This window comes from Pagrus pagrus (assembly GCF_965226575.1).
Source record: "Pagrus pagrus genome assembly, chromosome: 16".
NCBI classification, from domain to species: domain Eukaryota; kingdom Metazoa; phylum Chordata; class Actinopteri; order Spariformes; family Sparidae; genus Pagrus; species Pagrus pagrus.
The window spans coordinates 28,157,149-28,179,057 of NC_140200.1; the positions used below are offsets into that span (position 1 = coordinate 28,157,149).

Genomic DNA, 21,909 nt, shown 5'->3' on the forward strand with positions numbered 1-21,909 from the left:
GCACACAGTGGTGAATTATTCATCAGTGCTCTGCCCTCTCTCTGTCTCCTCTTCTCTCTTCACATGCCACAATGTCCCCAGCTGACTCAAATCCAACAGTAGGAGCTACAGTACACTGCTGCTGCTGTCTGTCTCCATCCAACTTTGGAGAATGTTTTTTTTACTTACAAAGAGCCAAATGCATATTATTAACTTTGTTCTTTTTTCCATGTAAATGATTTTGATGAGACTTTGGAGTGTGCACCAGTTCTGTCAGAGGATAAAATGTGTAAGACTGTGTGAAGCAGACTGTGGTGACTGCCATTTAAAGTCGCTGTCAGGCTCTCTCCACAAATAAAAGATGAGCCAGCTGAATGCACTGTCCCCAAACTATCAGGAATTCAAATACATAAAGGACAATTATCATATTTTTCCAACTTTGGACTTCTCTCATGGACTTCTTCTCATAAGTGTATCCCTTGTATCTATTGGTCCAGATTACACTTAAGTCACCACCTTTGTTGTAAAGATTTGGGAAAAGCAAACTCCAGTTCAAATGTGCAGTGAGAGCCTACTGTAGTTTTCAGTACAGAACAGAACACAACAGAAATTAACTCAAACATTTGTCTCCGAGTGTGACTGAAAGAAATCACATGAAGCAGTGGATTAACTACTGTAGCTCACTGTACATGTATCTATTAGAACAACATGTTCTCACTCCCATTTACCAAATACAGCAGCTTGGTCAGTGGCCTTAAAGCTGAGGTTAGTAAAATGGAAAAAACAGAACGCTCCGGCTAGATTTGAAAGTATCCAGCCAGTAAACCCGCTCCCGTGCTCAGGCCTCTCTCCAAAGCCACTCCCCCCAAACCATGAACACGCCCTGTCTGATTACTGCAGAATACCACCGACAGAGTCCCGAGTCCTCACGAGTGGTGGGAAGAAGAGTGTGCATCGTTTTCATCACAACATCTAACTACAAGCAGCTACCTCATGTCTCATCCACCTGTAAGTAAACGCCTCATATTATCATATTGAATGTAAACAACCAACAGAGCCATTGCTAGTACTGATAGCTGTCAAGCTAGCTTTGTTAGCATTCAGACATTGCTTTGAAAGTGTATTTTGATGTAACTTATTGCTGGTTAGCTAGCAGCAGCTGGCTATGGTAACGTTAGATATGGCAAAGCTAAAACATCAAGATTAGCGGTGGGCCTGCTACACTTTTCTTCTTACCCTCAGTGATTCACAGACGAACGTGAATATTGTATTGGACTCATGATGATACGATGTTTTTCATGTTAGAGCTTCTATGATGAGAGACACGCCAGAGCGAAGCACATCATCCCGTCAGAGGACGAGTCCGAGTGTGTCCGAGGAAGTGGAGGCAGAGGCTGTGGACGTGGGAGGGCGACAGGTCAAGGAGCAGATGTTCATAGGTTGAGTAGAAGATCTTCAAGCTCAAAGGATTGCACATGAGCAGGTCAGCATCTAAAGTAGAACATTACTGGTGCTTTTATCCTGATCAACACCACCTACATTTGGAGCAATCACATCAAGTGCTGCAACTCTGTCGTTCTGTATTTACTCCTTGTTTTGCATTATCTCAAGCTTGTTTGAATAAAGTCTTGAAAATGATAAATGCCTTTTCTTTACACTTCCAGCATAAACAACCGTCCCAATACAGTTCTTGCACTTTACATGATGCACTAATAATAACAACTGAATTAGGCAAGATTCTTGTTTATTGAATTTTTTGGAAAACATGTAAAAAACACTACAAAAATAGCATACCTTTAATAGTTTAGACAATATACAGAACATAAACAACTATATACAGGAAGGACATCCAGAGGTTTCTTGACTGATTATAAACACAGGACAGTTTTGGCCAACAGGTTAGGCTGCTGATGTTGCAACCCTCTACTGTTTTGGCAGTGATTGTCCTGTAGAAAGAATAACACAATAACTTATCTGACAGTAAATACAGCTTTTCAAGGACCTTGAAATATCACATTACTTGTCAAACTCCTCAACTCCTGTGACTGAAAAGACATCATCTCTGCAAAAATTATAGTAATTACAGAAAACTGGATAAGGATGGAGAACTAACTATATTTACAGGACAAAAAGTAACACCTGAATGTGTTTATGGGGCATAAAAGAAATATTGATTCTCTCAAAGACAACACAGGACTGCATGCTATGTAAAAAAAAAAAAAGTAATAAAAGAAGTATGGGGTTAGGTGGCTGATGGGAAGCTTATGTGATAGGTTGCAAGGAATTTTTTAAAGGGAGTGGTAGGTGCATTGTGTGTTTCCCACACTCTACTGTGGTCGGCTTAAAGTCACATCATGAATTGAAATGCAATGTTTATTTTGTTTAAAAATGTCTTACTAATATGCAATAGTCTCAAGCAGTAGGCTAACAAGTGACTGTTAAGACCAGTACTTGAAGAGTTTTCCTGGTGCAGCTAATGAGATGATGCCATTTCTTTTTGTATTGTATCCCTGCTAAGGAGCACATTCATGCACATAAAGCAAACCAACATGATATGAAAGAAGGACCCATGTACATATGAAATGTCTCTATCAAAGTCACATTACATGAATATCAGTGGTCTGATCCATGTTGCTATCAGCATCAAGTTACACTCACCTGTCAGAGAGAGACTCTGACTACTATTATTGTAATGCATTACTACATACTATCCTTACCGTTAACCACTACTACTGTTATCACTAGTAATCACATTTCCATGTGCATTTCATCATTATTGCTGTAATACATCTTTATGTACTTTCACTCCTGTCAACCATCCATTATAATTGTATACATTGTGATCTCGTTGATCTGCTCTGTACATGCGACATCTATTGCACGTCTGTCCGTCCTGGGAGAGGGATCCCTCCTCTGTGGCTCTTCCTGAGGTTTCTTCCGCATTTTTTTCCCTGTTAAAAGGGCTTTTTTTGGGGCAAGTTTTTCCTCACTCGAATCGAGGGTCGAAGGACAGAGGGTGTCGTCTCTGTACAGATTGTAAAGCCCTCTGAGGCAAACTGTGATTTGTGAATTTGGGCTATACAAATAAAATTTGATATGATTTGATTTGATTTGAAGAGATACTGGAAACAGCAGGGCATGGTTCTGCTGTGAACTGACATCCTTCTCATAACTATAGGACACAGAAATAGGCAACATCAGCACATTTGTAAAACATCCAGTTCAAAGTCTATATGAATGAACGTCATATAAATACCATCTAACAACAGCGGCTCACAAATGCAATGCAAACTATATTCACAGATATATGTAATCTTCCCAGGACCTCTGAACAGTGGACTTGGCCTTTCACACATGTAGCACACAAGAATTAGTCCTCCTCTCACATATAGCTCGTCTGGCTAATGTCCAAACAGCCCAGGGTAGCAGTGCATGTGTGAACACTGCTGTATGGATCAGATCCACAGTACATGTAAACGTTGGCCTGTGTGAAAACGGTAACATTACATGTAAATATGTTTCATACGGCAGTAGTCTATCATAGCTAGCTAGCTAACGTTAGCTACAAGCTGAAGATGCTAATGACTTCTTTTTGTTTGAAGCCTTCTTGAGCTCGAGTCTTTCTTTTCTTGTTCTGTTTGGCAGTGCTAGCTCTGTAGGTACAGCTGGTAATGAAAAGTGTGACTGTACTTTCTCTACCATTCTTGTCCTGACTCCAGCAGTGCGCTGCCTAGACTCAGGTCACGTGCAGTGAGTGATGGGCGGAGTCAGAGCAGGGTGGGCAGGTAAGGACAGGTTGATAGACAGGAAGGCTGTCCATACAATATCTTTGGGCCGCTAGAATTTAAAGTTTATTGAAAGAAGTTATTAAAGCCCTGTCGCAGCAACACTTTTTTTTCCAAAGCATTTTATATTTTGATTGCTGTCTGAGATTTTATACAAATATAATAAAAAATGTTTCTGAACACAATTACCAACCCCAGCTTTAAGCTTTAAACTATGAGGCTTTACTCTTCTCTCTATTATCAGTTTTGCACGTGAAGGGCTCAGCTTAGCAATAATACATACAGTATGCAATGTCTGGTTACACTTTCCAAATAAAGCTTTCTGACCTATTATGACTTTTGGACTGTAAACATTGTAAAAAGATCATAGTTTAGGTTTTGGTTTGGACAAAAAACAAAACTATATGGTTAGGTTTGGGAAAAAGATAATTAACTTAAAAGTTGGATGGTTGTTGTGAAGCCATGTGTATGATTAATAATAATAATAATAATAAGAAGAAGAAGAAGAGGAATTAATTTTAAGATTTGCCAGCATGGTAAGCAAAAGAGATAAAGTAGTGACTCTGTTCCTTTGAAGCAGTCATTAAGTCCTAATTTGTGTCCATTACTCGTAAATGTTTATTTCTTTTGTCCCTAAGGGTCTGCTGATCAAAACAATCAGTCCAAGTTGTGAATATTGCTCTGTGAAGTCCATCTCTCACTGTCTGCCAGCTTAATTCATTCATTATCTGTAACTGCTTCCTTTATCCTTTATTGTCCGAGCGGCGGGGCATATGTTGGACAAGTTGCCAGTTCATCACAGGGCTGAAATATAGAGACAAACAACCATTCATACTCACATTCACACCTATGGGCAATTTAGAGTGACTTACTAAACTAACTTGCATGTCTTTGGACTGTGAGAGGAAGCTGGGGTACCCGGAGAGAACCCAAGCAGGCACAGGGAGAACAGAAAGGTCTTGCCCCAGCAGGGTATCAAATGTTGCCCCAACTGGGCTGAAAAAATACAGAACAAACAAACAAACCAAAAAAAAAACATATCAGCTTTTCCTGCCAGGTGTTGTTTGGTATATTTGTTTTCACGTTACTGCCTACAACATGTAAGTGTTCCCACATTTTCTGTTCTCCAGTTGTTTTATAAATACAGCTGAAAGCAAAACATAAGGAAATGCTGATAAACAATACTGAATGATAGTAAAAGATTTTAAAGTCAACAGAGTTGATCTAAGGCTATAGTAGAGAAACAATATTATCCTCCTCCATTTAATAGTTTCCAGTTGTCCTGCAGTTATTTTGGTGAAAGTAGTGAAAAGTAGTTTAACACAATACTCTGTGCAGACAGTAATATTGTAAAGAGACTTTTTTACTTTCAAATGAAAGTAACAAGTACATGTTGGAAGTAACTTGCCCAACACTGACACTGGAATGGTCCTTTGATAGTTGTATCTGGTAAAGATGACAACAGGAATGAAATGGATCAATATTAGAAATGTATTCATATGGTTGGATATTAAAATATTCACACAGAAACTCCTCTATATTCACACTCCTGCTTAAAAAAGCAGCAGCCACTTGATGGAGAGAAAGTAACAGAAAATGACTTGACCTGGGTGCAATATGGCGTGAGTCCCTATGAAGGTTTCCAGGCACCACACTTAATAGTGTATGTGTGTGTGAGTGTGTGTGTGTGTGTGTGTTTGATACTAGAGACCTTTTATTTTGACGGAACTGCTTTGCTATTCCAACAATAGTGTTTTCAGTATTACAAAATTAGAATCTCATTAGGGTTCATCTGCAGTTGTCTATTTTTACCAATGCCCTTGTGCAATCTTTTAAAAATGAGAACAGAGTAGTACAGAGTATTAGCACAGCACTGCCAGTGCCTTAATAACTAAACCATGTTTTGTGCTGTGTCACCACAAATAGCCACTTTTTTATCACGTTGATATATTCCACGTTCCACTATTTGGAAACTAATTATAGTTCTTATCAGGCCTGTAAACCGCATTGCTTTCCAGTGTTTTAATTACATACAAGAAAGCCAGTCAGCATTTCTCTAATCACTTCTCAGTCTGTTAGCCCACAAAGCTGTGAGCTTATGTATGATTGATCACTCATGACACATGTCGGTCAGAAGTGTGTGGGGGGAGCAAGTTACCTGCAGAGGTGGGTAGAGTAGCCTAAAATTGTACTCTTTACATAATAACAAATCATCATCTCCTGATTAGATTGTCTGCCACATTTACTACCATATTCACAATCTGTATCTCTCAAATATGATCACAAAATATTACATTATTATACAATACTATGAATAAAGTTCTGTCTTCTACAGTATTTTATGTGTTTTTTTGGTCTCTACTTTGCTGTCTCTTTTTATCATGACTAGATCAATGCATTACACTCGGTGCTCACACACCATTAGATTGAATATTTACATCAGGGCAGAGAGCAGGAACAGTAGCAATAGTTTTGAAGCATGATATACTGTGTTTATATATTATTACAAAAAAAGTTACTCAGGTACAGGTAACAGAGTAAATGTATCTCTTTACTTGCCACCTCTGGTTACCTACTTTTTATTTCATCTCTGTTTTACGTGTAGTAAACATAGAGGAAAGCAGGGTGATCTGAGACGGCTAGAGGTCAGGAGCTGAGATGAGAGAAAATGAAAAAATGACAGAGGAGGGTGATCCCTGTTGTGGAAAGAATATGGAAGTGTTAGGACAGAATGTTTTGGCATTCTGCCCAAAATTGCACGTAAAGTTACTGAGACACTTCTTAACACAAATTTCCTCATGGCAAACTGGATAATAATACAATCTATCATGCTAAATTATTCTATCGAGGTCTCTCAATTTACCATTGTGCCTGGGTTTTTTTTTTTCAGCCCTTTAGTGGCAGGGATAAAAATGATGTGCGCCTTCCAAATTGTGTTGACAACTACAGACCAGATTACAATGAAATGTCATGATCCCCAGAAGATGATTCTTTATCATTTTGTGACCTCCTTGTCTAGTGCAAAATAAGATTGAACAACATTTTTGTCCAAGGTATTTTGAAAAAGGCAAACATATTACAACTAAATAAACTGTGATTATTTATGATGACAAATCCTTGTCTTGAGGATCTCCTGTCTGTCCTCGATAGGTAAAATATTCTCACTGTAACTCACGAAATATGAAACTCTTAACTCACTTTTCAACTGGAGCAGGTCTAGAGCACTGTTTGATTAATTTATTCACAGAGACCCAACATTTTCCCCCATGAGCAATCACTTGGCGACACTGGTGAGAAAAAAATTAAAATGTACATAGGCTATAACAGTAGAGCATAGAGAGCAGTGTCAAGGTATTGGGTAATACATGTATACTGATGCCTCATGTGACCAATCAGGGAACTAGAATAAGGAGCCAGGTGGAGCAAGTTGAGCTGACAAGTCTGACTATGTCGCTCATGATGTTATTGTTGACATAAAATAAAAGCAGATGTTGAGCACAAATAAGTGTGTCAGCCGACGCTTATTTGACATAGTGTCAGAAACGGTTCGGAAGAGAGATACCAAACGCAATGGCAAAGTTGCGCCGGAAAACTTCAACTTCGAGCGGCCCAGAGACCGGCCTGCATGGAGACAGCGTTTCACTCGGTACAGGTCGGCTGCTAAATTGAACAAAGAAGATGGCGAGGTCCAGGTTAGCACCCTCATATATGCCATGGGCTATGAAGCCGAAAATATTTTCAAGTCATTCACCTTCAAAGACGAGGAGAGTGACAACGAATATGAAACGGTGCTAGCCAAATTTGATGCATACTTCATACCAAAGAAAAACATTATTCATGAGAGAGCATGCTTTTACCAACAAGTGCAAAAGCCAGGAGAAATGGCCGAATCATTCATCAGAGCTCTCTATGAACTGAGTGAGAACTGTGACTTTCGAGAGAAGAAAAGTGAACACATTAGGGACAGACTGGTCGTTGGCATCAGCGACAAGGAGCTATCGAGGAGACTACAGCTCATGTCCGACCTCACTTTGGGAACTGCAGTGCAGATGGTACGGCAAGCTGAGAACGTAGCACAGCAGATAAGTCAACAGGAGCAACAGACTACTCTTAACGTACAGGAGGTGACACAACGGCGACAAGCTTAAAGAGGCGGGCCCGCTCAGAGGACTCCAGGTGCCGCCAATGTGGAAAGGAGAGGCACAAAGCCCCAGCAAAGTGCCCAGCATTTGACTCTGAGTGCAGAAAGTGTGGGAAAAAGGGCCATTGGGGAGGAAATGCTTCTCTAAGTCAGTAAGGCAAGTTAGCTACAGTGAAGACACAGAGGAAAGCTTTTACCTGGGGGCAGTCAGTAAAGCAAATCAGGGCAGTGCAGAGCATTGGACAGAACAAATAAATGTAGGAAACACCCCTGTAAGATTCAGGATTGATACAGGAGCTGATGTTACTGTAATTAACCTCAAGACATTCAGAGCACTTAAGCCAGAACGAAAATTAGTTCGAAGTAGTGGACCCCGAGATAGCCCAGGGGGCGCACTAAACATTGTGGGACAGTTCACAGCCAGTACTTTACATGAACAGAAAAAGTACATCTTTACCATATATGTAGCGAGAGGGCCCACAGTCAGTAACCGGCTAGGCAGAGAGACAGCGGTAGAGAAGGGGCTGGTGAAAAGAGTAGAGCAGGTCAAGGTAGCAGAAGGACATCATGGGATTCTTAAAACAGAGCCAGTTGAGATCCACCTGAAAGAGGGAGTGGTACCATAGTGCTAGGAGAGTTCCCCTACCACTTCTTCCTAAAGTCAAAACTGAGCTACATTGAATGGAGGAGCAGGGTGTGATAGAGAGAGTCACACAACCTACGGACTGGTGTGCACCTATGGTACCTGTTATGAAGCCAACAGGTGCAGTGAGAATCTGTGTAGGACTCCAAAAGCTAAGTGAGAACATCAAAAGAGAGCGATACCAACTGTCCACAACAGAAGAGACTCTGGCTAAGCTTCTCATCTCTGGATGCTGCCTCAGGCTACAGGAGAGCAGCAGCCTCTGTACCACCTTCATCACACCCTTTGGGAGGTATTGTTTCAAGCGCCTGCCCTTTGGGATAAATATTGCTCCAGAGATATTCCAATGCAAAATGAATGAACTGCTGGAAGGACTAGAGGGAGTGGCTGTTTACATGGATGATGTCATCGTCCATGGGAAGGACATGAGTACACATGACATTCACCTGCAGCGCACATTGGAGAGGATGGAGCAGGCAGGTCTAAAACTCAACAAAGAGAAATGCGTGTTCAAGCAACCAGAGCTGCAGTTCCTGGGCCACATAGTGGATGCCAGCAAAGTCAGGGCAGACCCAGATAAAATAAATGCCATCAGCAAGCTACAAGAGCCCACAAATGTTCATGAGCTAAAGCGAGCTCTGGGCATGATTACATGAGTAAATACATACCAGACTTGGCAACAGCAGCAAGTCCTCTGTATGATCTGCTGAAGGGAGAAACTGCATGGACATGGGATCAACCACAGAAGCGAGCATTCCAGCAACTCAAGGAAGCCCTCATCACCTCACCTGTCGTGGCTCACTATGACCCACAAAGACAGACAACTGTTTCAGCAGATGCGAGCAGTTATGGGATAGGGGGCGTCCTCTTACAGCTGCACGACGAAAGCTGGAAGCCAGTTGCATATTGTTCCAGGAGACTGACAAACACAGAAACCAGGTACGCGCAAATTGAGAAGAAATGTTTAAAAGGAGTATGGGCCTGTGAGAGGTTCCAAAAGTACCTGGTAGGCATGGACATATTCAGGCTCATTACAGACCACAAGCCACTGGTACCACTGATAAACAGTAAGGACATAGATGCAGTGCCAGTGCGATGTCAGAGACTCCTGATGTGGCTAATGCGGTTTAATGCCAAGGCAGAATATGCACCAGGTAAAACACTGGTCATAGCGGATGCTTTGTCGCGCAGCCCAATTGACAGTGACAACACCACAGAGACAATCATTGCCTGCCATGTTAATGCTGTCACTCACAGTTGGCCAATATCACAGCACAAACTGAATATGATCAGGTCTGCTACACAGAAGGATGAGCAATTGCAGAGTGTGCATCAAAGATGGATGGCCAGAACGAGTGAATAGCACCCCCTACAGTGCAAAAGACTATTATACCATGAAAGACTAGTGTGTGAGGGCCTCATCACACTAGGATGTCGCATTGTAATTCCACAGTCAATGAGACAAGAAATATTGGAGCGCATACATGATGTACACCAAGGCCTGTCAAAATGCAGAGAACGTGCACAAGAAACTGTGTGGTGGCCTAAGATATCTGTCGATATTAAGCGTAGGGTGGAGACGTGCCACTTTTGCCAGGAAAACAAGCGCACGCAGCGCAAGGAGCCACTACAACCTACACGTCTTCCTGAGCGACCATGGCAAAAGATAGCCATGGACATATGTGAGTATAAAGGCAAACATTACATTGTGATATTGGACTATTATTCACGTTACCTGGAAATCTTGCACTAAACAACCACCACAACAGAACAGGTTGTTAAGATGTTAAAAGCTACATTCACAAGATTTGGTATCCTATGGAAGAATTATCCTATTTTTATTCAAGAGCATTTTGTTATTGTTAGCTACATTAGCCTATTTAGCAAACCAGCTCGAAAACAAAACTTGACATTGTATTGCAGGCACAGCAAGACCGTGCAATGCATAAATTGGTGACCGAATTAAAGCAGCAATGTAATCAAGTGTGTAAGAGCATTTAAAGTCTACATTAAAACGACCAACGTGGTACAAATACAAAGAAAATACATCAATTATGGGCGCAGCCATCTTTGTTTGTCAAGTCGTTTGTCTATCCTCGCTCAACTCGGTGTACTCTCAGGAGGACCGAGTCGGACAGTGGATATTCCGACCAAAAGGGGGCGTGCCTCGGTGAAATGTTGCGAGACAGCTGCGAGATTTCCCACTTTCCAACTCGGGCGAGTGGTCTCCCATGTAACTAGAATTAGGCCTGGGCGATAAACCGTAAATTTACCGATACCGAAATTTACGACGATAACCGACGTCATTTTGCCCATGTTGGTACATTCGGTGTTTAAAAAAAAAAAAAGAAAAGTTGTTTTTGTCTTGTTTGGCTGTGTGTAGGTAGGCCACCGATATGTTCATGTCCCTTTAAGGCGCTCGGCTGTACTACGTATACAGCGTGTGTAGTCACGTGACTCCACGCCATCCAGTCTGTTACAAGAAGGGAAAGAGACAGTGAGACGGAGAAAATGGAGCACGCAAGATGAAGCGGTTGCTCCTTCGGCGGTAGTCGAAGTAGATCTGGTTAGAGTTTAGATTCTCTGCCCAAGCCCGAGGCCGGTTTGGGTCGATATTTCCCACCACTATCTTGGGCCGGGCCGGGCCCTTGATCAAGCATTTGTGTATGTTTGGGTTTTTTTAATCATTACTTTATTCATTTGCGATCCATTCCGTTCTGAATAAACAAACAACACAGTGTACATGCTTCGTCCTTGTTGCATTATTCATTAAGATAATTGTAAACAGACTTCTGTAGTTCCAACAACTCGGAGTTGTAGTTGAGAGCGTCAGTTATAACAGCCCACTGTAACGTGGGCTGGTGAAGAGGAAGGTGATGGTCCACTTTAGTGCGGGTGCCTCCGGTTACTCAAGAGACGGCAGGCAACCTGTGGGGGTTTCCGCACGGCACTTTTATTCATAATAGGCCTACTGACCATACCATGCCAGGTCTCTACGGCACTAGATGTTACAGGCATACATGCAAACGAACACAGGCCGAGGTTCTTGCACCAACACTTTACAAGATAAAGACAAAATAAAATCGGGAGTCTTCGCTCTGTCGGCAGTATCCTTTCTCATGGGGAGCGGAAGTACACCTGCTCTTCTTCATCGTGCAGGTTACATTACCCACTCAACAAAAGGAGGCGCCACCTAGTGGCGCTACATTGAACTCTGACTGTTACACCACGTATTAAAAAATTGTTGGGTTTAAATCGGGCTCGGGCTCATAATTACATTTAATGTGTCGGGCTGGGCTGGGCTGGGCCGGGCCCGACACATATATCCATATTTAGAATTTGATTATAAGAGACTGTATTTTTAATACTTTGTGTTTGAAGGAAATTTAAGTTATTTTATACTTTTAAACTTGTTCAGTTGCTGTCATTTCAAGTAATCTGTGCTTTTCAGCTGTTCACTCGTGTGCTTATCAGTTGTTCTACTACTACTAAATAAATAATATAAATCTTAACTACAGTGTAGTTTTACAGGCATTTCTGTAAATACACAGGATTTTTTTTTCTTTCTTTTTAGGCGTGCATGCAGGGGGTGGGGGGGTGGTGGTGGTGGTTACTTATAGTTCATTTATCGTTAGCGAGGTGAGTTGCTCAATATATTGTGATATTGATTTGAGGCCATATCGCCCAGCCCTAACTGGAATGCAGCATTGATCCCAATTTGAATGAATATAGTTGTCATGTTTCAGTTTGTGTTTTCTTTGTGTGCTTTTCATTTCCTCCTTTTCTGTGATTTCCGGCCCTTTTTGTCCACATGTGTCTTGTTTGTTAATAAGCCCTTGTGTGTATAAAGTCTTGTGCTCCCTGATGTCTTTATTATTATCCAAAAGAAAAAATAGATGGTCCCATATATCCCTAAATTACGTGCGTTTGTCTGCTGGGTCATTCTTATAGGTTTGGCAAAAATATTGAGGACCCAAATGCAGAAATACCCAGGAGGCAGGCAGGATTAAGAACAAAAAAATAGCTTTTAATGATAAACTGAAAAAATCCAACAACCAAAGAATCCAAAGAAATCAAGAAGTGCAAATACAAAAAAACAAAGTAGCAAGTACAAGCCAGTCAAACGAACGAACATACCACACAGAGACACAGGGAGACTCTGGAAGACATGGGAATGGGCTCAGGTGAAACAAACAGGACGAACAAGCAAGACGTGACACATGAGGGTAAAACTTCCAAGAACAAACCAAGATAAAACAGGAAATCACAGAAACACCAACTGAAATATTATACATATTGTCAATGTCTTTTCCATTTATGGCATAAATAGGCTTTCCATTATGGGATACTGGTATATTCCCAAAAGCAGTGTAAGAGTAAGTAGAGAAGTCTGCAAACTTTTGTTTCAGCCATTCAGCCAACATTAGCCACCATAAGCAGTCACACCAGAACAATTAAGGCTGTAGCAGCAAGGAAAAAAAAGAACATTGACACTAATTCTAATCTAATTTTTGTCTCATGTTTTATAATGTGACAGTTCCTTTTTTTAAGATTTTCTTGAAACAAATGACTCACTCTGAAAGAAGTGAGAGATACAGGCTGTAATGAAAAACATTTCTTTTCTAAATGGGGCTCCACAAACTCAGGGCTGGCCTCTGGCTAACTGGCATTATTCTTCCGCTTTATCAGACTGATGAAATTGCAATTGCTCTGCTGGTCTCCCTTCAGAAGTCACCACGAGGCAATATGAGTGAAATGTTTTCCAGTCACACTGGGGTCAAAAGCTTTCTTTACTTGTTTATGAGATGCTCTAGTGGATCTGCTCTGTTGGCAATGGTACAATGGTAATTTAAAGGCTGGATTAGAGTGCAGTTGGTCCTTTTGTTATAGTGCTACGACTTCTGTATGGATTCCTTATTCCATAATGTGATTCCCCCAGTCACACTGTAGTAAGATTGCAGATGCAGGAAAGGCCTGGCTATCGATCTCCAGAAAACTGAAACATTTCTTTAATTACAGTGAGACAAACATTTCTGTGCTCCATCTGTATGAGAGGATGTAGTGCCCTCTCTTGGATAAAGACATACATCCTTTCATTTTCTTTGAAGGTCAAAGAAGGTTATTGTGGTTACCAGCAGAAGCAAGCAGCTACAGTATTTCAAATGAAAATCGCTGTAAACCTGTACACTCACCATACAATAGCTGCCCAGCACTTGATGGCAGAGGAATAAAGTAAGTGACTGGCTGGAAAATATATGAGAGCATTCAGCAGCTAAAGTGCCTGTTAGCGAAGACCAAAAAGTGGTTAAAAGGAGGTTAAATATTGTGCTTGGTATACTTATATTAATTGTACTTCTTCTGTTGCTCTGTATCTGCTTAGTGTGTAATTGAGAAAGGGTTATGTCAGTTTTGTGTTAAAAGCATGTTGTAGTGCACCCAACTGAGCAAAAAACCTAATACTAACTAATGCAGGCTCTGGAATGGTCAATATTGTCTATAATTTTATATTATACTGGTATCCTATTATACTGATATCCTATTATACTTCATGGGTGTAATGGGTGCAACGGAGGAGAAATGCCAAGACACTGTTCTCATCTTATCCACAACTCTCTCTCCGTTGCTGCTGTAGCTGACCAGCCAGATTGCTTCCAGACAACTGATTTAAAGGATCCTTGTTGTGGTAACCTTGGTACGTGTTACCCATACTGTAATGGTTTGACACGATTAAACAAACCATATCAGCCGTTTTTTCTGTTTTGTTTCCTCTCCCTGCACACTGAAGTCAGGGATGTAACAATACCCTAAACTCACGGTACAATATCATCACGATAAACAGTCCCACTATGCGATATTCATCACGATTTATATAAAAATAAAAAAAAAAACAACGGAAAGATGAACTAAACAATGTCCTTTAATAATAAATCTGATGTGTACAGCATTTATTATTCGTATATAATTTGTTTTCACTTTTTACTTGAGGTACATCTTCTTTCCTTCCATAGTAAAGTAAAAGTAGCAGGCCATGATCTAAGCATGTGCAAAAAGTAGCCATGAATTGTCTTTGGCAATAAATGATTGATCAATGTACAATTGCATAACAATACCATAGCCAGTAGCAATCCCTCCCTCTCTCTAGTTGTATAGCAGGGCACCCAGGGCCGCGGGTCCCACCGATCTCCCTCTTCTTGTTGTCCAGCAGATTATGAGGGCACAAAAATGTCCGTCAGCCTAACTGTCACGTTATTATTTCCTAACTGTATCTTCAGTGGTTATCTGGTGTTCATGGCTCGACATTGTGTTTTTGGTTGGTTTGTAAAAACTGCTGATGCAGAGGATTTGTGAGCCATAGTTTCCCCACAGGTAAACACACCAACGTCTGGCTGTTGCAGCTGCAGTGTCTCTGGGTTCTCAGGTGAGGTAGACACACCTGGTGACGGTGCAAGAGCAAGAGCAAGAGCTATATTTTGCAATGAAGAGCGGCTCCGGGCGATGAGTAGGGTAAGGGGAGAGATAGAAGAATGCATTTATACTGATTCCCTTGTTAAATCCATGAGTGTAGATGTCATCACAGTCCCATGACTGTATCGCAACATGTTTTTATCGCAATATCACGAAATTTGGTATATTGTTTCATCCCTACTACATAACATAAGCATTAATTTGGGGTTGTGTTTCTAGCCACCAGACAAACATATATTTAATATTCACTCTCCTTTTATTCAGTTTTGTCCACACCAACTCTCTTTAATACTCTGCTATGTTCACTGGAAAGTTGCCAGCTTTGCTTGCTACTTAGTACGGGGCAGGTAGTGTGAAGTCGGTTCAACAGCTGCCTGCATCTACTTAAATCAAGGCTGATGAAAGTGCGAATACTTAACTCAACAAAAAAGCTCCATGAGAACTAGAAGTCGACCAATGGTGGATTTGTAAAGGTTGATACGTAGTTTGCAACAAAATGCCAATTAATTGTCTGATATAATAACATAATATTATGTTATATCAAATGACAATTTCAATTTTATTTCATACCAAAATTATTTTGTATGATCATTATTCATATTGTTCCTGTCTGAAAGCTGGGCCGTCACAGCACGCCTGTACATTAGAATAAATCTAATCCTTGATTTGGCAGAAATAAATAAATAAATAAAATACATGATGGTTGTTGGGTGAGCATTTTCTCTAATGGCACTGCAGCACTTTTCAGGCATGTGTGAGTGTGGCTTAATCACTTGTAAGACTTGATTTAGTGTGTGTTAATAGAAATTAGGCTGTCTCTCTTCCCCTGGTGATTAGTGGTTTATGTGCTCTGCAGGCTGAAGACACAGTCCTGAAGATTGATGGAGGGCCATGCTATTCAAACAGCAGGCATTGCTGAGACAGAAGCTCTTCGTTCTGGGCAGCCTTGCTATCGGAAGTGTCCTCTATCTTGTGGCCAGGGTTGGGACCTTGGATAGGTAAGTCATCTCTGTCATAATACACACTTTTATTTACACTAACTTGGTTAATAATCTGGCAATGTTCTTCTTATTATTGTTTTTTTTAAATTTCTTAAATGCTAAATAATACAGTTGCTGCTGCTCCTCTAATATCAGTGCAGACTGGCAGCGAAGAGCACAGGTTGCTAATTTTAGCCTATAAAGCACTGCAAGTGTCCAGGTAATGAGTCAGTGTTCTTATTTGTCTGATGACCTGATTGATTGTATGAAGTTGTGGAGGAGTTGTGAGCATCCATACTTTTCTATCTCTATCAGATAAATGGTAAATGGCATTGTACCAGGATAGCCACAGCAACACAAGAGAAAACCCAGTTGTGTCTGTTTACATAAACACCATCATCGACTCTTGTTGAAATATTAGGGTCCTGAAGGGTTTTTCCATTTCATAGGGAGATACTTCAATCCATTCCTCTTGCCCCTCACTCACTTGAGGGGCAAGGGGGTACTAAAAAAAAGCAACTGAATTCTATGCAATCAGTCTGCATTTTTGACTTGGTACAACATGGCATCCACTACAACAGTAAAACCTTTCGACATTGAATAGACAAGGCACAACAAGCAGAATCAACATCATTTACAAGGCAAACGTGTGTTTAGTTCTTTCTAAATATTTTGCTGTAAGAAGTTGCTAAATTCCAAAGGAACCTATGTATCAGTAGTGTAACCTGCCAGAGTTCATTCAAATGATTACTGAGTAAGTTATAATAGTGTTTAGTTTTTTTTGTTTTTTTTTCTCTTTCAGGCTACAGCCAATTTGCCCCATTGAGAGCAGACTGCCCCAAGCTGAGCCAGAGCAGATCCCTCTCCGTACCCTGCAGTTTAAGCGTGGCCTGCTCCATGAACTACGTAAGGGCAATGCTACTAAAGAGCAAATCCGCCTGCACAACCTTGTCCAACAACTGCCTCAGGCCATCATCATTGGGGTGCGCAAAGGTGGCACCCGCGCCCTGCTGGAGATGCTCAACCTGCATCCAGCAGTGGTCAAGGCCTCGCAGGAGATCCACTTCTTTGACAATGACCAAAACTATGCCCGGGGCATCGACTGGTACAGAGAGAAAATGCCCTTCTCCTTCCCTCATCAGATTACCATCGAGAAGAGCCCTGCCTACTTCATCACAGAGGAGGTCCCTGAACGCATCTTCAAGATGAACTCCTCCATCAAGCTGCTGATCATTGTCCGCGAGCCCACCACCAGAGCTGTGTCAGACTACACACAAGTGCTGGAGGGCAAGGAGCGCAAAAACAAGACCTACCACAAGTTTGAGAAGTTGGCCATTGACTCCAACACCTGTGAGGTGAACACAAAGTACAAAGCAGTGCGGACCAGCATCTACACCAAACATTTGGAGCGCTGGCTGAAGTATTTTCCCGTGGAGCAGTTCCACATCGTGGATGGGGACCGCCTTATCACGGACCCACTGCCGGAGCTGCAGCTAGTCGAGCGCTTCCTCAACCTCCCCTCAAGGATCACCCAGTATAACCTGTACTTCAATGCCACCAGGGGATTTTACTGTCTGCGATTTAACATTGTCTTCAATAAGTGCCTGGCAGGCAGCAAGGGCCGCATCCATCCAGAGGTGGACCCATCAGTGGTGACTAAACTGCAGAAGTTCTTTCACCCCTTCAATCAGAAGTTTTATCAGATCACTGGTAGGACATTCAGCTGGCCATGATGAGCTTTGGACTCCTTCAATGAGATTCCTTGGCTTGGTTTTTCTTTTTTCAAATGCCAAGCTACAAGATCTCAAAAGATAATAATAGCACTTTGACTGAATTTAATACAAGAATGACAGTGTTACCAAATATAAAAGGAACTCGATGTAAGTTTGTTTTTACGTGGTTGAATAATAAAATAAAACAGTGTGATGGTTTGACTAAAAGATTCCGTTCAAAGCACTTGATCTTGAAAAAAATTAATTTACCCGCTGTTATTGTTCCCCATAAAGAGAAAAAACCCAGTACTGAACTGTGTGATTAACACTGGCATTCATGCTGTTAAGATTAGCTTCAAGTGTGATGCTTTTTTCATTAAAACATTTTTTAGAAGATGATAAAATGACATTTGATCAACAACAAAATCGTTCAATTGTCCCATCATGTTGTTTATTTGACCAAAACATGTGCAATCAAGATTTATACTTGTATTAGTTGTCTTCTGTTGTCAGTTCATATCGTTTTTCATCACAATTAATTTTTAATTCATGCTGTGAGTAATCCATTTGTAGTTGACTTCTTTTAATTCTCAACACAGTACCCAGTCTAAAGATAAGAACAGGCTCAGCAGAGTAGGATCGATTGTTTCAGGCTTGACTCAAAACATTTTCAAACCTTCAAAGCATTTATAACTCAAGCTTGTGTTTTTAATGTAAGTACAGTATGTTGTTTCCTCCCCTTTCATTGGTTTGCAAAACAGCTGGCAGAAAAGCCATAGTGAAAAAAATGTTGTTCTCTGATGATTCTTGTCAAACCAACTGTTCATTCTATGATGATTAGCAAAATGTGTCTGTTTCTGTGCAAATATTCATTCTGTATCATAAGTGTGTTGTTAAAAAGTTGAAATTAAAAGAACATGTAAACCTTTGTCTCATGATTTTTTGTTTACTTTTATTGCCATTAAAAGGAATTGTTCAACATCTTGGGAAATACATAAGAAGACTGATACCAATTTGGAATGTGGCATTGATTACCCTAGCTTAGTATAACTGGAAAAAAAACAATAGGAAACAACTACCCCTGACTCTGTCCAAATTTCAGAAATACACCTACCCACACCTCTTAAGCGCAGTATTTAAAATGTTGCATGTTCTTTGTTTATTCCAACAAAAACAGAAATGTAAAAATGACAATTTGTGGTTTCAGAGTCAAAGTGTCAAACACAAGGCCCGATTCACACAATATGCCATGTAACGGAATATGCCAAGGAAGGAAAGAAAACCAGTACCGCAGCACTTTGACACCAAACACAGAACGACCTATGTTAACTTAGCTACTACGAAAAGCAACATAAAGGTCAAAGGATTAAAAGGCAGACTGTGTTCTCAACACAATAACTTCACAAATGATACAAAAAAGGGTGCAGGGTGTTTATGTTTTTATCAATGTATAATCACCTGAAGATCACTAAGAACCATTGTGTTTTCATTACCTAAGAATTACTGTTTAATATCTACAAAAGGAGGGCCTCTTCCATGGGGTCTGCCATGTTTCTACAGTAGCCCAGCATGGGCAAACTAAACACTGGCTCTAGAGAGAAACTTTCACATTTTTTTCACATTTTTAGAGGCCACCATAGGGGAGGGTGAGACAAGGGCTATTTTGTTGGTTTCAATCTGCAACCTTGCCACTAGATGCCACTGAATCCTACACTCTGGATATTTAGACAGGAGAGTGGTATCGTCTTTCTCATCTAACCTGAATATAGAAAGTAAAGAAGTCTATTTTCACCTGGGCCAAATGTTCTGTCATCTCTAATCTGCAGCCACACAGTAACTGATGGGTATTTCAGGCAACAAGACAAATAATAAATATTGCCCAGAGACTGGGAGGAACTGGGTGTCAGAAGGGAGCATTCCTTTACCCTAATGCAGGGCTGCCCAACGTAAGTCCCACAGGCCAAAGTTGGTCCACCATAAGGTTTTATTTGGCCAACTAGATGTTTCTAGTAAAATAATAAAAAAAAGAAGATCATATCCATTATCTAAGACCGCTTATCCTTTTCCGGGTCATGGAGGGGCTGGAGCCGATCCCAGCTGACATTGGGCGACGGCGGGGTTCACCCTGGATAAATTGCCAGTTTATCACAGGGCTGACATATAGGGCAAACAACCATTCATGCTCACATTCACACTTACGGACGACTTAGAGAAACAGATTAACCAAATTTTTTTGCGTGTCTTTGGATTGTGGGAGGAAGCCGGATAACCCAGCAATTATATAAATTGTTGTGAATGCTGTTTTACTTTTTGTTAGGTAGAAATGTCCTCTAAATATGTAGGATCCCTCATTATTTAATTTTTTTTATAATATGAGCTGAAAAAAGGGACTTGGGATGTTATCAAAGCCCTAAGAGGCAAGTGAAAAGAAATTTAAGAAATATTAAAATATTAACCTGGCAAAACATTTATTCTGACATGTTTCTTAAGTCGTAAACACAGGAGTGAAAACAATTGAGATCAGATTTAGAAAGAGGATCACCAGGATTTTTTTTTCTCACTTGCCTCCCAATTACCATTTTACATCTTAACACAGTATGTGTTTGCTTTTGGCCTGTGGTCCTTTATAAGTTTAAGTTTGGGCACCCCTGCCCTAATGCTTCCTAGATGCTGAATCTGGCCCTGCCCCTGACCCATGAGCTTAACTGCTCCTGCTTTCGAAGCTTTGCATTGAAGTGGACCCTGACCTCTGTCTTCCCAGAATTCCTCTTAAGGAATCAAGTGGCAATGAAAAAAACAAAAACAAACTTGCACTTAAAGTAAGTCATATTACCAATCGTTGCCTACTCTAGTGATAGGCCCTATCACTAGAGGACACATCATCACGTTAACTGACCCACTGATGGACCCTCTCCAGTTTGCGTACCATGCAGGCAGAGGGGTTGATGATGCCAAACCACTCATCATGGACACGGTACACAAACACCTGGAACACCCCAACACCACAGCCAGACTCCTGTTTGCAGACTTCTCCTCTGCATTCAACACCCTACAGCCACACATCCTAGCAGAGAAACTCTCACCCGCTTCCACTCGGGCGACCAGCTGATCCTGTGGATTACAGTCTTCCTGACCAACAGATCACAGAGGGTGCTGGTCAATAACACCTTCTCTGACGTCTCGAACACCTCTACAGGCTCCCCTCAGAGCTGCGTCCTCTCACCTCTGCTCTTCATCCTTTACACCGATGACTGCAGGTCCACCCATCCAGGCTGTCATCTGGTAAAGTACCCGGATGACACAGTTCTCCTGTCCCTGCTCTCACATCACCACAGCTCAGTGCTGCATGAGTTTGTGGAGTGGTGTGATGAATCGGCCCTGGAGTTAAACACGGAGAAGACCAAAGAGATGGTGGTGACCTTTTCCAGCAAGCAGAGGGAGCTGGCTGCAACGGCCGTCAGCACAATCCACGGGAGGAATCCAGAGCTTGTGGAGGAGTACAAATACCTGGGCACAATTTTTGACAGTACTTTTAAATTTGTCTCCAACACTGAGGAGATCCTCGGGAGATGCCAGCAGTGGCAGTATCTGCTGAGGAAGCTCAACACTTTTGGGACCCCTCCCACGCTCTGTTCCCAACCTTTAAATGGCTCCCCTCAGGACGCTGGCTCCGCTGCCCGGGCTGCAGGACACAGTTTGTGTCTGTGTAACTAACGTGCTGACTTGTTTGTGTACAACTACTCCACGTGCCTTTAATCCCCCCGGGAACAAATAAAGTTTTTTGAATTGAATTGAATTGAATATGATTTAAGCATACTTGCCATAGTGTTTGACAGTATCACTTGTGGATTATGGGTAGATGGGTAGACCAAAATGTAACAATGATGATGCTGACATCTAGTGTTGTGTCAAAGCAGTATTTAAAGTACTTTGGATTCCTGCCTTCCCTTTACTGGATCCCTCTGGAAAGTACTATTAATCACTTTCTACATAAACCATGAGTAAGCATATATTTATGCTTTGTTTCTACTTATTCTAGCCCGGTTATCTATCAGGCTCGGCTCCCTTCTTCGTACATTTTAATATCCACAGCACAGTAAAAACTTAATTGCCTTAATTTTGTTGCAGCAGTATAATGTCTGTCATTTTCTCTGCTGTCTGGTTACTTTGTGACTGGTCAGCCCTCCCCTGTGCACTTGCGCCT

General features: G+C 41.3%; 1 protein-coding gene across 1 annotated transcript in view; it reads left to right on the forward strand.

Annotated features, from left to right (window-relative positions):
- LOC311271724 (heparan sulfate glucosamine 3-O-sulfotransferase 5) overlaps positions 1-18,633 on the forward strand; it is a 133,248-nt gene extending 114,615 nt beyond the window's left edge. The window contains exons 3-4 of the mRNA XM_084377516.1: positions 15,870-16,011; positions 16,796-18,633. Coding sequence (XP_084233642.1) covers positions 15,905-16,011; positions 16,796-17,726 — 1,038 coding nt within the window. The 5' untranslated portion in view covers positions 15,870-15,904 and the 3' untranslated portion in view covers positions 17,727-18,633. The remainder of the gene's footprint in view (positions 1-15,869; positions 16,012-16,795) is intronic.
- Positions 18,634-21,909: the final 3,276 nt, after the last annotated feature.